The sequence below is a fragment of the Falco rusticolus genome, chromosome 3 (assembly GCF_015220075.1).
Source record: "Falco rusticolus isolate bFalRus1 chromosome 3, bFalRus1.pri, whole genome shotgun sequence".
In the NCBI taxonomy this organism is placed as follows: domain Eukaryota; kingdom Metazoa; phylum Chordata; class Aves; order Falconiformes; family Falconidae; genus Falco; species Falco rusticolus.
The window spans coordinates 105,671,161-105,688,689 of NC_051189.1; the positions used below are offsets into that span (position 1 = coordinate 105,671,161).

At 46.4% G+C, this 17,529-nt stretch overlaps 1 protein-coding gene across 1 annotated transcript in view; it reads left to right on the forward strand.

The window, feature by feature from the left end:
* Nucleotides 1-17,529, forward strand: part of MEGF6 (multiple EGF like domains 6) — a 106,392-nt gene that overhangs the window by 13,515 nt on the left and 75,348 nt on the right. Inside the window, exon 4 of the mRNA XM_037379205.1 lies at nt 6,125-6,229. Within this exon, the coding sequence (XP_037235102.1) occupies nt 6,125-6,229 (105 nt within the window). The remainder of the gene's footprint in view (nt 1-6,124; nt 6,230-17,529) is intronic.

Consider the following 17,529-nt stretch of genomic DNA (forward strand, 5'->3'; position numbering starts at 1 on the left):
TGGGACTGCAGCTGGGGAGAGAGCCCGGCTCCGCTGCCAAGTGGGATGGAAACACCCGAGTCGGTTTTCAGTGAGCTAGCTGAAGGAAATGGAACAGCCTAGGTGAGCACAGCTTGGCCGAGAAGCTTGAGCCAGCTCTGGCCATTGTGCAGCTGCGTGTCCGGAGAGCTGCTGCTGCCTGGCAGCCTGCACCAGGCGCAGTGTGCTGTTCACCTGCCTCTGCGGAGATAGGGGAGGAGCTCAGCGTGAGGTGCTGGTCTGAAGCTTCCGTCGCCATCCCGAGTTATCTTTAACTGGAGTTTTTATCCAGCCCTCATTAGGATCGTGCTTTGTTCTGGTTTTTAGCTCAGGTAGAGGTAGAGCCTGGCTCTAGTTAGAGAATTAATGCTCGCTTAGTGTGAAGGAGGGGCAAGGAAGTATCGGAGTGTGAGACACGATGAAAGCCCCTTCGAACATCCTAAGGGCTAAGTAGAAAACCACTGAATTTTAATTGCCTCATTAAAAGAGAAACTTCTATAAAAGGCTCCAGAGCGAGTTACCCCGCACTGAACCACATTTCTTCCTGCCAGCTCTGCTTAGCTTTAGCATATCATTGGCCAGGAAGGGGAAGAGCGCTCAGCAGGGCCCGCTGCAGTAGCCGTGCTCGGCTGCCGCGCTCGCTCCGCCGGCACCGCCGAGCCCAGCTCGCACATAACCCCGGGAGCTCGGCCACGCAGGCGAGCATGCACAGGCACGCAGGAGCCGGCTGAGCCGGCCTCGGCGGGAGCAGCTCCATTATTTGTGATACAGGTTGGAAGGCTCTGCAGGAAATGTGTTCGGCTAACAATTTAATTTCCCTGTTAGGCTGGCTTTCCTTTGTACATCACCTCTTGGCTCCTGGAGGCTCATTGTTTTGTCAGCTGAAAGGCTTTGACTGAACTTCTGAACCTTTCGCCTGGGATCAAGCCTAGTATTGGTTAAACTTCTAACGTACGCTCCCCTGGGAGACCGTCTTTGGCCGCGCAGGGAATGGCCGTGTTGTACTGCAGTGAGCCCATACGTCTCACAGGAGGATTGCTCTCCTCCATCACTCCTCCTTTTAAACCAGTCTCTTGTCTCTGACTTCCCAAGAATTCTGCCTTGCTAAATCCTCACAAAGGACGTTGTCTGACCTTTCAAGCAGAAGGCAGCAATGCTTTCTGTAATTTATCCTTTCTTTCCTGTTTCCTAGCAAAGCATTGCTGCCCATTTCCCAAATTTCATTGCATTAAATTATGTCGCTCTGAATTAGGAGCTAGTTTGCAGAAGGCTTGGAAAAGACCCACAGGCCCCTCAGCCCCACTGGGCTGGGAAGTAGCTTATTATCATTTCCACTCTGTATGTGCCGGCTTGAATCACAGAGCAGGGAATTGTCCAGCTCATTCAGAAAATCTGGGGCACAGCCAAGAATAACACCCGTATCTTCTAATCCCTGATTTGTGTTGCTGCAATTGCTTCTAATATTTTCCATTGTTGTGCTTTGGGTCTCACTGAACTGCCTTCGAAGGCTGGCAAACAGGGCATCGTGGAGCCAGGCTGAGCTTTGCTGGGACCCTGCCCAAAGTCTGGGTTTTGGGTGATTAAGGCGAAGGATTCAGGAAAAAACCAAACTGCCTTACCGTGCAGCCATGCAGTCAAATCGATCTAGTGGTGCTGAGGCCTGAAGGAAAGGGACAAAACAGAAGACGGCACTTCTTGCAAGACTAGGACTGGCGAAAACTTAAGGCTGCAGCCCTAGGAGAATCTTGGTGCACACCTGGAGATGGGAAGTTGCTCACTGCCCAGAGCTGCTTCTGCCTCACCCTGGGGGAGGACGCACACGGGGAAGTGTTTGCAGTCACAGGCATCGCACGGCATGGCTCAGCTGGGCAGGGTGCTTGTGGAAGAGTTTCCCTACTTCCAGTGTTCTGCACCAGCAGGCCAGCACAGGACTGGTAAAGGATCACCATGGTCCCCGAGGATACATGGCTATGCAAAGTGATTAAAACATTAGATGAGAAGATAACTGGCTTTCCGAAACAACATTTCGTCACCATTTCATTAGTTTGGGTAGATGAGTATTTGGACTTCAATGCTACCTTTGTATTACTGAGTAATTTTTTTTTTTTTTTTTTTGGAAGGGAGACTTGAAAAATCATCAGGTCTTTAAAAGAGCCGACACTGAGGCTCAGATATTTCAGACCTGGTACATCCAAGGTGCAAAGTTTGGGGAGTTGGGATGTCAGTGAGAGTGAGACTCGAAGGAGCTGAAGCTATCGCTCAGCTGGTGAGCTGCGAGGCAGCTCCTGCATCCCCCAGCCATGCCTAACCCTGGGGTGCTCTGACAGCTCTGTTGTGGAAGAGGTGATAGAGCAAACATCCTGAAGGTAGGTATGTAGTTTCTCTAGCCAGAGTGTGTGTTGTGACAGCAAATGTGCAAACTTGTGGAATGTCATGTTCACCTAAACCTTCACAAAAACTTCTTAATCACCGCAGACTAGGCAGAAAGTGTCGCGCAAAACAGTATCGAATTTTAGCATAGAGGAGAAATTAGGAAGTCAGTTGTGTTTCTGTAGGAAAAACCAGGGCGTATATTTGATATACAGAGGATTCAAGGGTAGGAGGGGAATAGTGGGAAACTTGGTAACATGGTTATTAGAATTCCATGTCCAGCGGATTGTAACTGACTGCATTGTGGTAAGAGTTATGTAGATACCTGACAATGTAGGGCACAGGGGTGGGCCACCTCCAGGGTCTGAGCCAGTGATTTGACTTGCACTGAGTCCCGAAACAAAGTGCTGCCTTGTCTTTCTCCAAAATATCGTCAGGAGGCAGAGATTGTCAGGGCAGTTTTGTGCGTGCTGGTGAAACCATTCAGCATTTAGGAGGTTTGAGGACATGAATCTGCGCTGCACTGACTACATTGCCTTCATTACTCAGCAGAGAGGAGGCTGGAGGTGAGGGTGGGGAGAGGAAAAGGACCTGCTTTACTGCCCAGGTTATCCTCTTTGGTTATAGGGGACGCTAGTACCACCAAAACATGATTCCCATTTGTGCAGCTGCAAGCAGACCTATAGGGGGGAGGGAAGGATTTTTTCAGGTGTGCAAGCTGGCACCTGCAAGATTTGGGTTTCTTTCATGCAGGCCGTACATGCTTTTTCCTATCTCTGATTTGGTGTGTATGTCTTAAAGTTTTGAGTTACCTTTCAGAATGGATTGGTAATGTTGCAGATTTATCTTCTGGTGCACACAAAATGTCCTGCCAGCGTGACCCAGAAAGGCAAACGCTTCCCTGCACTGTTTCCATCTGTGTTTCCTTTTAATTCCGAGTGCACAATTGGTGTTTTGGGGTAGGAGTATTTTGTGCCAAGTATTTTGCAGCCATTTTTGAAGCCTGCACGAGGTGCCTTTCTTCCCCAGTTATAATAACACAAAATGAAATGTGTAATCACAGACCTGCTTTTTCTGTTACTAATTAGTTACAGCTTTAGCTGGAATAGAAAGAGAAGCTGGGGGGCTCCCAACTTGCGAATCGGAGCGGGAAGTTACAGACAGCATGCGTGTGGAAGCCTCAGTCCCGTAAGCACGGTTATAATTGTTTCCACGTGGTCCCATATCATACGTCGGTTTGCAATTTAATCACAGGTTTTGTATGTTCAATTGGTAACTGCAAAGGTGCCATTTCAGTGCTGGCCTCGAGCATGGTCCAGAGCCTTCTGGTTGGGGACTTCTCCACCAGCACATGCCCAGAACCACATGCTGCTCTCTGCACTGGCCAGTGCCACCAGTGTCTCTTGGGGTCCTCACTCAACGTGCTTGAGCAGCTGACAGTGGTTCCCCAGGCTGTACCTGCCGGAGATGTACTTAATTCTCCACCTTTGTCCTTAAGGTAGTCAGGACATGCGGAACTGGCAGCCTTGCAGCTCAAGAGAAGAAAAAAATGGCATTTCCAGGAGTGTGTGTTTATTTATTTATTCATTCATTCCAGCCTGTCTGCACTCATGAGCCCAGGTAATGTTAACGCAGGAGATGTTGCTGTGTTGTTTTCCCACATGATGTGAATTTACCGTCAGGAGCTGCAGACATGTCATGAGAGTGGCCAGCAGCATGCAGGACTCTGCAGTCGGTCTGAAATGTCTCAGGCTTTTTCTTTACAAAGTGAAATCCTTGAAAATGGTCTTTAGCCTGACCCACACAATCTGGTTTTTTAAAAGCAAGTGTGACTGCTGAAGTTTCTAGGAGAGGCCAGTTCTGATATCGTTCTGGAAGGTGCTTTTCTTGAGCATGAAGAATCGCTGTGTGTACATGTGCTGCATCAGCAAAGCCAACTGCTCTTAGCTGGGGTAAATTGTGACTGTGGGTCTGGAGTGGGGTCACTAATGGCTTGTGATCACCTTACACAAACCATCAGCTCCGCTACACCCATGAGTGCCTTGAGATTGGAACAACCCCTGGCTCTCCTAGCAGGAGAAAACATTGCTCTCGTTTTCGCTCCTATTGTTTCCACTAAAGCCAAAGACAAAGATCCGCTTCACTTCAGCAGAGGAGCTTTCCTAAGGATGCAATATACATTTGCAGGTTGATGGTTCACTTATTCTGTTGGCAAGCTGCTTCAGCCGGCGACCGCGCAGGGCAGCAGCGTGTTTCAGCCGGCACACGATCCACAGTAAATCGCAGTGTAAGCTGCACTTGGCTCTGTCAGCGCTTGCTCGCCTCTGCTCTGTGCTCTTTCTAGTAAATCTGCATTTCTGAGCCAACAGGTTTTGGATTGCCAGGTCTGTCTTTTGTAATTTCAGCTACTTGAAATAAAGACGTTCTCTGGATCCATCGGCTGGATCAATAGGACGTGAGGGCCCCTCACACAGGCGACCGTGACACACTTGGCAGTTGCAGTGCATTCCTTCCCGGGATGCATATCGGTCCCCGTTGCTGCTGTTGGCCCAGGGCTGTCCACAATCCAGCCTGGGCTGAGCAGGGATCTCAGGGTAGGCCAGTGGGAACTGCTGGACCAGCTACTACTGTGATAGCTCTTGTACCGTGTTGACAGGTTAAGCTCTTTTTGCTCTCTGTTATCATCTGGTTTGCCACTGCTTTTGTGAAATGTGTTCCTACCCAGTCCCATTGTTCTTGGATTTTGTTACAGTTTGTTCAATGAAAGTGAAAAGGGAAAGAAAAAGAGGAGGTACAGGAAAAAGAAAGAAAAGAGAAATTGGCTGGCAACATAGCTATGTCCAGATCAGTGAATAGAGAGAACATTTCATTGTCTGAATCTTTAAATGGACTTAAAAAGGAAGATAAGCACTTGTTCTGCATCCTTACACTTTGACAAAGCATGGCACACGTGACAGCATCACTTGTTAACAACATTTCTCCTTCTGAGATGTGCATTTTCTAGTGGGAAGTATAAAATACTGGCAGCATTTCACGGGTTATGAGAAATACACATTTCACTGGAAAAACATATCCTTGTTTGTGGTTTTATTTAGATGATTTGAAAAGGTGGATTTCAGAAGCCTAATTGAGCATTCTTTGTCTCTGTGTACATTTTACACTTCACTTGGTGAGAACAGAGAAATGTGGCTGCTCAGGCTTACTTACAGTTTAGCTCTATTTCATCCTCTCGCCCATTCAGAAGGTGACGCCACATTTGGGTAGCCAGCTCTCCAGGGAAGCTCAGAGGAGAGGTGGAAAGCAGCTTCTAATGCTTTCTTCCTGAAAGATGCCTCCGATTTCAAAATAACTAACTCATCTTTGTTGCCACAAGGTCTGATACGATTCTGCACAAGTTATTTTCTGACTATTTTACCCACTTGTGGGCTGGAAAAGCAACAACCCTGCAGCTCTACTGATGTTTTCTTGTGTATTTTCATTTAGCTGCACCTTAAGAAAAGCCCTTAGACATTGCCCTAAGGTATTTTACTTCCTATCCTACTTTTTGAGAGACACTGTAGTTTAATATATTGTCAACCAAAAAAAAGTCACCTTTCAAAAACTTTTCCACAGTATTTTTATAACTATTCAAGTTTGCTACGGGGCTATGGGTACTTAATCAGTGAACAGTTACTTATTAGTGCATGTACCCTTCTGACTGTGACCTCGGGAATTATTCTCTCCCTCCTCCTTCCAGCTGTCTGCAGTTATGGGGTTTGTTTCAATGGTGGAAATTGCGTGGAGGGATCTTCCCAGCTCTGTCATTGCTCCTCTGGTTTCCAAGGACCTCGCTGTCAGTACGGTAAGGAGCCTTTTCAAATTCTTCCTTTAATTTTGAGTCAGAAGTGGAGAGGATAAAGAGCAAGGGATGCCCCAATATATTTTTTTTATCCTCACCATTGTTTTATCTGCAAAAGTTCAATAATCTGCTCTCTACTTTTTTTGGCCACTGTTTGTAATGTTTGGGGAACTTGGATGTTTGGAAAGGAAATGCTTATCACAACTTGCTGTGAAACATAGCTCTGTACTGTACAATAGCCTTTATTCCTGGCTGCCATCAGCAGAGGGATTTGCTGGAATCTGAGAAGGAAGGCGATTAAAGTTGGGTCAAACAAAGAAACCCTGGGGTCATGGCCTGTGGAGTGCAGCTCAGCCTGGGGGAGCATGGCAATGGGCTGCCACATCAGAAAGCAAAATAGTTCTCTGACTAGCTGGATCAGTTATATCTTTGGCTGGGCTTTATTTTGGGGCTGCTAAGCTTTATTTAATTAACCTTTGTGCAATATACAAATTCTCTCTTGAAGGTTATTGAGTTTCCTATGTTTGGTAATTCACAGATGTTCTGATTTGGTAACATGATAGTCTATAGCAAACAAATGCTAAAAGCTGGAATGGTTCTGCATGCTGCATATACGGTAAGGGAAAGTGTGCCTCGTGCTGCTGTGGGGAGAAACGGCCGTCCCTTTCTTCCCTCTAACTGCAAAGTCTGTGAGGTACAGGGCGGTAACAATTACTCAAACGATTTTTAGCTTATATGGATTTATAATAGCAAATTAAATAATAATAAGACTACTTTTTTTTTTAATCATCCATCAATGTATGTCTCTTCCTTCAGAGATATGTGGTTCCGTGCTCTCTCACAAACAGGAGGTGGATGGAGGTGAGGGGAGCTGCTGTTGGAATAGTCCTCAGCAGGAGCCGGTCTTTTCCCACCGAGAAGGGCTGGGAGAGGAGCATGTTCTGCAAAGCCTGAAGCCCCTCAACCCCAGAGTAACTGGAGCAGAAGGTGGAAAGGTGACCGTGCAAGTTAATCAGTCCAGGGACAGTGTGAGGTCTCGCTGCCACTGAACCAGCCTGCTCTTGTGCACTTTTCATGGTGCATCTGTTTTAAGGAACCTTAATTGTTGTTACAAGTGCCAATTTAGAAGTGCTTAAAAGGCCCTTACACATTTAGATAGTACCTTTAAAGAAAGAAGATTTTCTGTCAGATACAAACTGATTGTAGCTGATTTGCAGATTGGCAAATCTGATTAGATTGGCCAAACCTCCTTGATGCAGTTGACTTCAGGCGCTATTCCTTCCTTCCTCTTTCTTTAATATGTATTGTTACCTGGAACTAGAGGTGTGTGTATTACAGTCGGAGGCTTTCTGGAACTTGACTGGGACAGTGGGGATGTGTGTGATGGTTAGGAGTCCCCTGCCCCCTTTTCCAGTGGTAGCACAAGTTCTCAATTAGGCAATGAAGCAATTTCCTTGGTAAGAAGAATCAAAAAGAAGTGCCCGGAACCACAGAGTAGAGATCATGAGCCTGGCTGCTGCTCTCTTGCTGCTAAACGGGAGCTACTTGTAGAAGTGCAGGCTCCGTGTGGCTACAGCCAGCCCCTGAGCCCAGCCGGTGGGATTTCAGCAGAGCCTGGGCATTGTCAAGCAGCGAGGTGGCACAGATACCTCTGACACGAGGCATAAACCACTCCTGGAGTCTGAGACAGTTCTGGCCATAGGTCTGCATCTCTGCTAGAGCCTCCTGTTACCAGCCAGCCTTCATCTCTGTTACAGCGAGGCGTGCCATTTTTCCCGGGCTGGTTGTCCTTCTCCCCACAGCATTTGCAAAGGCATCACCCAGAGTTAACACCGTGTGCTATAAATACAGGGTGCTCTGTCCCTGTGTGAGCGTGTTAAAAATGGGCTGGTGTCTGGGGACAGCGTGAATTTCTGCTTGTCTGGGGACAACATGAATTTCTACTTGTCATAAGCACGGTGATGCAAGCGGCTGGGGGACCGCTGTGCCTGCGGAGATGCAGCAGGGCGCGAGCTTCCCTGGGCTGAGCTTTTCGCTGCTGCACTGGGGTTTAGCACCACGGAGCCTCCCCACTGCTGTGCAGGAAACAGAGCAATGCCCAGGGACCCAAGCAGTCCAACTTTAATTGCTGCTCACGTGAAGCTCTATGGCTGTTTTAGTGCTAATGGTTTAAACTCTACATTTTAAGTAAGGTGAAGAGGATGCTGCTTAGTATAGAACCAGTTTTCAGGTTGTTTTGATTTTTTGCTTTACATTTCTAAAATAGTCACGCTGCAGACACAATACTACCGTGAGTCCAAAATATTTATCCGTCCAGTTACACTTTTCTAACTGCAGTCTAAACATGTTACTTAAAATACTGCTTCCCTCTCATCCTTTGACCCCCCAAAGAATTAAAGCATGGCTAATTCTCAGAGATGCGCATGATCCTGCGCCGCTGCTCAGGTTCATGTTTGCACATGTTACAGGGTTTTCTAGGAAATAAACAGTCCTGAAATTGTCCCTGAATTTTTTTTGTCATAGCTTCTTTTGTACAAATTAATAAAATAAACACCGGGCATTTTCCTGTCCAGAACCTGAGAGGTAAAAAGCATGTTCACATTTGGAAATGTTTAACAATTCCTGCAATTATAATTGGTTGCAGCTTTGAAAATAAAGCACATGTTTCTGAGACCCCCAAATATTTTTTTAAAAGGGAAATGACTAGCTTGTTTTGGAGGGGAAGAAAATACATCTGGAGTTGCACTGGTGTTACCTCCTTGGGCAAGGGACTCCAGGTTGGTGCTTTGCGTCTTAAAAGGTCAGCCTGGGGATGGCTGAGGATCGGATTTTATTTTACTGCCCTGCAAAACCTTTTTGCAGACAAAAAAAGGCAGCAAAGGAGGACAAAGTGGCTCGTGTCACCAGCGTGCTCGGTGTGGTGTGCTGTCTTTGCGTGCCACCCCAGGGCTGCTCAGGAGGGGAGAGAAAGACAGGGGGCAAATGCAGGATGCTGTGACCGCAGCTGTGGGTTGCAGCTTGCTTCCCCCCTCCGGATTAACAGGTCCTTGGTACAAGAAGCCTTTCCCCTTTTCTGGGGAAAAGGATGGTCTCATCAGTTAAGAGGTGGCTGTTAGTCAGAAAAATTGGACAATTATAGTCCGTGGTTAAAAATCAGATGTTAGTGACCCTCCAGTAGTTGCACTTTGGGAAATCATGTAAAGTATGACAACATTTGCACCTTTTGGAAGTGATAAATTGAGTTACAAAACAAAAATTTAAAAAATTCCAGGATTTTTCTGCCAGTGAACAAAGCACAAGTTATCTGTGTCATGGTTTTCACTTGTATTTCTAAGCAATTTGATTTTATTTTAATTCTTCTAAATTCTAAATGAATTGGCTGTTGAGCTGTTCCGCAGGATATTTTACCTTTATGGTGATGTTTTGGGATGTGCCTCTATTTGGAACCTAGAAGCAAGGAACCAAACTGTAAAACCAGATTAAAAATTATTATTATAATCATCAATAATAATAATAATAATAATAGGAAGGAAGAGCTTTTGAAACTTACTGGATTTCTGATCTTTATTTTGAACTTTTAGAATGTCTTTACTAAAAGCATGGGTTTAGTGTCAGCTCAGAGAAGCTCCTTACCTGTTTTGCTCAGCTCCAGTATGCCTGTCAAATTTAAATAAGTATCTGAAGTCGTGAATACCCATGGCCACATCCTTACCTTCTGTATCTTGGCAGAGCAGGGGGGATGGGCTGCATTACATCAAATGAGGGATGGCCAAGGATACGCAAATTATGGCTCTGCTACCTGAAGTTAAAGGAAGAAACCAACCCAAACTCGTTATTTTGGAGTGAGCTAATTACAAGCAACAGGGAAGAATGTGAAATAGAGTGGATAAATCATTCTTCATGCTGCTTACTGTCAGTTTATAAAGTGCTAATTGTTCTATTGCTTTCTGAAACAGCAAAGCCCGGCTGAACTGGGAGCATTCCTCTGCATTTGTAACCTCAAATTATTTTCATTCCCAAGTGATCTACGTTTTGCGCTCAGGGCAATAGCAACCCCTGACATCCCGTTCTGCTGGGACAATGCTCTGCTGTTTCCGAGGCCTGTTGTTTGTAAAGCTTGCAAAGGCACCCTTGTCCTGCTTCATCAGCAAATCCACCCAGATGGGACTCTCTGGTTGCTTAAAGGGCTGGACGGAAGGAGAAGGGGCTTTGAAAGCCCACACCCAAGCAGGACGTGCTGGCTGGCTCAGGATTTCCACTTTTTCCCTCGCCTCCTGGTAAAGCAGTAGAAAATACAATGTGATCAATACCAGTTCGTATCTGCAGCAGGTTTTTTGGAGAGGGCACGTGGTGGCCATGAAAGATGCCAGCACGCTGAGAAGAGGAGTGGTTTATTTTCTTGGGGCACTGCTCCATAAGCCTCGCCCACTCCTGAAAACAAACCCCAAACCCATTGATGTAGATTCTGCAAATGATGGCACGTTTTCATCGCCTGCAGAGGAATGAAGTGTATAGATACAGTAAACCAGGGACAGCGTTCATTTTGCAACACAAGTTGCTTTGCAAGCATCTTCAGGAAGCTTTCCTAGCTTTCAGGCTTCATTTTAATCTTTGTTACCATCCCACTTTTAAACAGATATTGCTCCTGAATACTCAAAAAGACCAATGAAATTGCTGTATTAGCCCTAGCTTGAAGAAAATTAATCTTTTTTTTTTTCCCTGTTTCTTGGTGCTTTTCATTATTTATAGTATTTTCCAAAAGCCACGGTCCTTGCCACAGAGAACGTGCTGATTGAGCATATGGGAAGATTCTGGCAAGAAACTCATGCTTCCCTTCATCTTCTTTTATTATTGATTACTGTAAATAGTTTTTCTTAGTAAATACTTTTTTTGACAAATTTCTGGTGGAAACCTAATTGCCTGGATTCTCATTTTGTCTTTCACTGTTAAAAGTACTCTGGGTGGTTGACTTCTGTGCCCGTCAGTCAACATTTGTGCTGGATTTTAGTGATGGGATGGGAGGCTGGAGGCTGCTTCTGAGAAGGCAGCTTTGGGAAAAGACGCATAATGGTTAGTCAGTGAATCAATTTTTCCTCATCTGTCACCTATAAAAGAGGCTCTCCTGGTATTTGAGATGATGATGCCTTCTTGAGAAATTGTTCCCCCAAATGTAGCTGTGTAGCATTTGACTGGGGTAGATCTGGATGTGGTCCGGAGGGCTTCTGCTGAGGCTGTTTGATTAAAAACAACGTGAAAATAACCTAGAGTGAATGAAGTTGCTCCACAGCAGTATTCTGTGGTGTCATTTGTCTTCCAGAAATCTCTGTGTCTGATCTTAATGGTATCACTTTTTCTTTTCTGGAAAGAAATACAGACGTGTTTGTTTTAAAGGCAGGACATTCTCTGTCCTGGCCAGACTCTTATCATACCTTTCACCATGGGATATTTTTACTGGCCAGCCTGGAGCAACAGCAGTCCTGTGTTTACTCTGGCTGGAAAACCAGCGGTACCCAATCAGCCTGGCTTCCAGGGGTGAGATGCTGTCCTTCCTGGTCTCCTGAACTGCTGAAAGCGATAACATGTGAGCACCCTCCGTCTGTGTTAAATCATTGTGCTCCGAAGGCAGACCTCTCAGCAGGGATGAGTGAGCTCTTCCAGGAAGGTCTTGCAGTGCATCTTGTTTACCTGCCTGGGTTTCAATGCCTTTTCTGTTGCCTTTTGCATTTTTGATCCTGTAAAGTGCTGTCAGTGTAAAGATTTATCGTCTTTTTGATCCCTTGCAGCGTGGCATTGCGAACCTGCCGTAAGTGGGCCTTTGCTGGTGCAGCAAACGAGAGGAAGAGTTTGAGCTGAACGGTATTATAGTGGCTGCAGAGAGTGTTTCTGAACTGAGAAAGCAGCTGGGTTGTCCTGAACTCCTTCGTTATCTTCCGTGTCTGGTAGATGAAAGGGTTGTAAATGGAGTGTTGGAGGTTTGGTTTGGGCTGAGACTCTCTTTAGGAGTTCCCTTCTTTGAGCTGGGATGTAAATGACCTTTCTGTACAGGGCTCTTTGGTGGGAGGGAGGGGGTGCTGGTGAACCTGGGCTCTGCTCCAAGCCTGCCCTGCCTTCCCAGGGACCCTCAGACCACCCGATGCTTCAGGGCCCGGTTTTGGTGAGCTGGGTGTACCCGAGTGGGTGCCACGGAGCAGCTGCCCGCATGGCTCTGGCAGCGCCCAAGACCTCTGCATGCCGGGGGGTTGCGTGTTGGTGGCAGGGACCGTCCGGCTGCGGGACACGGAGCATAAAGGTTGTTGTTGTTTGCATCTTGTCCTGTAAATCAGCTGCCTGGCTTCAACGTTTGCTTACTGAAAACTTCACGGTGGAGTGGATCGTTTCAGCAACACTCAGGCTTTGGGGGCTCTTGTGTGGGAACTTCGCCGTGCCGTAGGGACGGGACCCTTCCTAATTAGCCCGGCTGCGTTTTGAAGGATCGGCCAGCCCAAATCTTCTTTAGCTTTGCACAAAGGAGAGGTCAACTGTAAGCAAGCAGGGCCCGTGATTAGTGTCTGCTTTTGCAAGGCCAGCTGAAATGGCTTTGTTGCTGCTTCAGGAGACCATTATTGTCTCTTTCTTTTATAGCGCTGCCCTCATTTACACAAGCGTTTGACATGCCCTCAGTGTTGTTTGATTGACTAATGACCCTATTTCTCCCGCTAATCTCTTCGAGCTGTTCAGTTGGAAGCCTTTGCGATGTGTTAGGGCAGGGGCTGTTTGGGCGGAGGGGTGGGAGAGAGGGGTTTGCTGCAGCCTTCGGGCTGGAGGGGATTTTCAAAGAGAAACAGGAGTGCCAAGCACTTGAAGGTGTTGAAATCAAAATGGGAAAGGTCTTTCTCATCCTTGGAAGCAAAGGAAAGCACCTTGTAGACTCTTCTTGGATGCAGGAGCCAGATGCTTCTTTCCGAGGTGGAAAGACACCAGCAGCGAGTGTGCACGTGCGATAATCCTTGCTTGGACTTGGGTGACTTCCCTGGGCCAAAGGCACCCTGGTGCCGATTTCAGAATGACTGTAGCAAGATATTGTGTTCGATGTTTCGTGGGTTTACAGTTCACGAGGCCAATTTAAAATCCGTTTACGGGATTAAATAGCAGCAATTGTTCTTCAGCTGTCAGTTTATTGGAGAGAATCCACTGTTAATAATACCAGGGCTAAATTAAGCAGAGCACTTCTCCAACAGCCAAGAAGTCCGAGTACTTTTATTTATAAACAGCCTCCTGATTCAAAAGTTTAGCCTTCTGCTGGGGAGGGGAGAAGAGCCTGAGCCCAGAGATTTCACGGCATTGCCGTGCAGCTCTGCCTGCTGAGATTTTCTCTCTTTCTGGCTCAGGGAGGCAGTGGAACAAGGGCAGCTTGTGCAGAGCTCTGCTTCGTCCGGTGCTATCTGCTTGTCCATCAGCCAAATGTTAGGTATTTAATAGCTGGCAAACAGGTAGCGCTGAGCTCTTTGAAAAAGTTAGTGAGAGGAAACAAGCCAAGGCTATGTAGGGGCTCATTCAGTTAAAAAAAAAATAATCTTTTGTGAAGTGAGTTTTGAAGAAAAGAGAAAATGTTCTGAAGCTGGGGGAGCGGCTGGGGTTGTACCTGCAAAACAAGTTTCCTCAGACATCCATCTGCGAGGCAGTCTGGGCTCCAGCATCCCTCACCAAGACGCCCCATGTTCATTGCGAGCTTCCTGGCACGAGCTCGATTTTACAAATCTGGATGTAAATGCAGGGCAATTACTCTGTGAATAACTTCATAGTTCATATGATTTGAGTTTCTAAAGGTTAACTGGAGTACAGCAAACAGCCTTTTGGATGTACGCTCTCATGCTTAAAGTTGTCCAGCTTTGTCCAGCTTCACCGATGAGTGATGCAGCATATGCACAGGCAAAAATGTTACTGACACATTTGTTTAAAGGAACATGATAGTGGGTGAAAAAGAGACCAAAATCTTAAGGGCTTTAGTGAATTCGAAATATGGCTTTCTATGTTCTCTTCAAGCTTTCGTTGGGTTGAAGTCAAGAATTAAGGATTCCATTATCATTTAAAAGAGATTATTCTATTGGGTGAAAGAAAATAAACGGCTCAAGTCTTTTAGATGAATTGTAGCCCTCTGCCTGGATTTTGGCAAATAAACGGGAGAGGAATCCTACCGCTGACATTACACTGGTTTGAAACGTTCATGTAGATCTTTGCTGCTTCTTGCATTAAGATCTGTCAGAGGTAAGAAAAGCTTGGAAGGAAACTGCTTGTTGTGCCACCTGGAGAAGGCCAAATCTACACTTTGTTTTGAGGGACTGGTACCTTGGGCCAAGTCATGTGAAGCACTGGATGCCATCTTCAAAGCGGTGCATGCTTTCCCTTTAGTGAGGATTGAAACTCCTTAATTATTGCAGTGCCAGCACCATGGCAAAATGTCAGGCCCCGCTCTAATCTCCCTGCAAGGATTTCCATGAATGTTCGCAGCCAGCTGTGACCAATTAAAAAGGGGGAATTGCATTTGCGAAACCTCAGCGACTTGCAAAGTTGAGCTAAGCGTCTGAAGAGCATTACATTTTTGAGAGCCATGTAGTCTACCCTAAGTATGTACTTCTCATAAACCATATGTTGAAAGTCAGACTGTAAGCACAGAGGTGAGTCAAGGGATATTTATGTAGGAGAACAGATTGTTTTCCAAGCAATGAAAAATATTGCAGTCTAACAATGGACTGCTGGGATCCCATTGTGTAATTGCTAATAAGAATGATACGTGGTTGCCAAGTAGACTGAATTAATGCTGAATCCTTGGACCGTTAACTGGAGAGGACACGACCATCGCCCAGGTCAGGTAGCCAAGGGCCATCCCAAGCTTTCGCTGGCTCACCCAGTTGGCTGCTTTCTGGAAATGAGAGAAGATGATGATAAACCATAGCCCGGTTCAGTCTGTGCAGAAGAACAGTTTCTGGAGGCACATCTGAGCCGTGCCTCGTGTCCCCAGCTGCGGACCCTAGCAGCTCTGCCTTTTGCCAGTTTACGTTACAGAAGAGAAATGATACAGGGTGGCTTAACTCTCGGGACCTGTGATCTTCCATTGCTTTCCGGGGGTCTTGTGCAAACTGGCAGTGTGGGGTTCTGTGCTGGCTGTGGGCACAAGGGAAACACGTGCCAGCCAAAGCAGGGGGTTTAGTGAGTGAAATGAGGAGTGAAGGCCAAAGTAAAAAAGATAAGTATTGCTGTAAACCTTCCTGGAATTTTTAGGATTAGTTTATGCTTAAATACATAGTATGGTCTGTAATAAATCGTCAGTATGTTATGCTTTCAATTTCTGGGTTTGGAAAGGTTGGAGAAAACGTTGTTATTCATTATGCGCTGCCTTCTCCAAAGCATCTTTTTAAAGCAGTGTTCTCTAGCAGGTGATAACATCTTTCAATCAGCTTCTGAAACTTCTTATCTCCACCTCAGCCACAGCTTTCCCTTTAATTTTTGCTTCTCTTGTTCTGTTTCAGTCTATTTCATCTCCTTTGCTGTATGGTCTCATTTGTGTATGTCCTTTGTATTACACAAATGACACAGTGACATTTGTGTAATACCTCAAGAAACAAAGATATGTTGAGATTCCAGTCATTACAAATACTTTTTTTTTTTTCCTTTTTTTTTTTTTTTTTTTCCGGGAAGATGCTTGGAGGATTCCTGCTCCAGAGGTTTAATTAATGAGAGGTATGTGAGAAAGGGAGGACACTTTCTGTATCTACTTGATCCAAATTCAAATGCTTGTGCATTCCTGTTGTGCAATGCAGTTTCTTCACTTGGGCTGAAGCTTGCCATTCCGTGCAGCCTTAACCCAAACCAAGCTGCTTGATAGCAGAGGAGGAGGAAAATCTCCCTCCGACAACGCCCTCAAACAAATCAAGGGTGGCACCAGCCAGCAAAGGAGTTTGTTATAGTCACTTTTTACTGCTAGGTATGTTGTAAAATTCAGATGAAAAATGGTATCTCTGCAAATAGGATTCCTCTTTCTCCAGAGACTGCGGCACCAGGTTCAAAGCAGCAGCTCAGGGAGTTTGTGCCTCTGCAGCTCTTTTATCCTCAGGTTTCCCATGTGCTTAGCTTGAGTTGGCTGGTTACAGCTATGTCAGGGTTCTAAATTCATCCTGTAGCACATATGTATGTGTGTGTATATGAACGGTAGGATAGCATGGTACAGAAATGGTTTGTAGTATTTTAATACCACCTATAGCTAGTATTCAAGAATATGCATTGCATTTTAATGGTTCCCTCGTGGGAAACATGGAAATGGTTTGCAGTGGAGTGAGTATTTACCTGACTGGGGAGTCTTAATCTTTCTAGCCATATATAAGCACGCAGACCCTTCGGTGCTTGTGTATGGCTAGTGCCCCACATGCCCTAGGCAGCCAAGCCCAGACCCTGCTCCCCCCGGAGTCAGCGCTGTCCCGGCCCGCCAGGTGTGAGCTGCGTGCGGTGCTCGTGCTGGTGGTGATGGTGTTGGTGCTGACGTGGCAGGGAAGTGTTGGGATCACGCTGTGCCAGGGCTGTGTCACTGGTTCCCAGCTCTGAGGCTGGTCCCCCTGCCCGGGAGCAGGGCAGGAGTGCTAGCTGCTGGAAGCAGGCGCACAGCAAGCGTTCGGTGGCGGCAGCAGCGGCTCTAGACGGAAAGGAGGATCCAGGCAGCCTGTGCTATTCTGGGGTGAGATTTCCCAGTCCCAGAGTAGTTGGTTTCCTCCCAGACACGCTTAATTTTATGGGACTTCAGTTTCTTGTGGTTCAGCTTGCACACACAGACACATGTGCTCTATATAGCTGTGCAGACGGTTTTCCTTTGCATGATGCAGTGTTTGTGGGGCCTCTGTAAGCTCTTTACATTCCCGTTGGCTAGAGGGACACCTGTTAGACCCTCAGTCTCTCTAAGCCAGCCAGAAAACTGTTTTGAAGGCCAACAGGTGTTTCTAGTTTGCCGTATGTGAATGCATATTAACTGGTTTTCTTCCCGCCTCCCCAAGCAAATAAAACCACAGTTGAATCTGGAAATCCTCCACTCAACACCAGACCAGCAGGCAGCTCTGCACGGGGGTGCCAAAAAGTCCAAACGAGCTCCCTTCTCCACGGCGGGCTGTCTAGCACACTCACGGACTAGACGCCAGGGCTGCTGGCCTTTAGCTGCTCTCTTAAGTAACGCATTTGTGTTTTACTTTCCATTTATTCTGGAACATTAGTTGAAAAGCCTGGCACGCTGCAGCTTTTAGGACCCTGTCATCGCAGTTGGGTTTTGTCTCGCGTATAGCTCG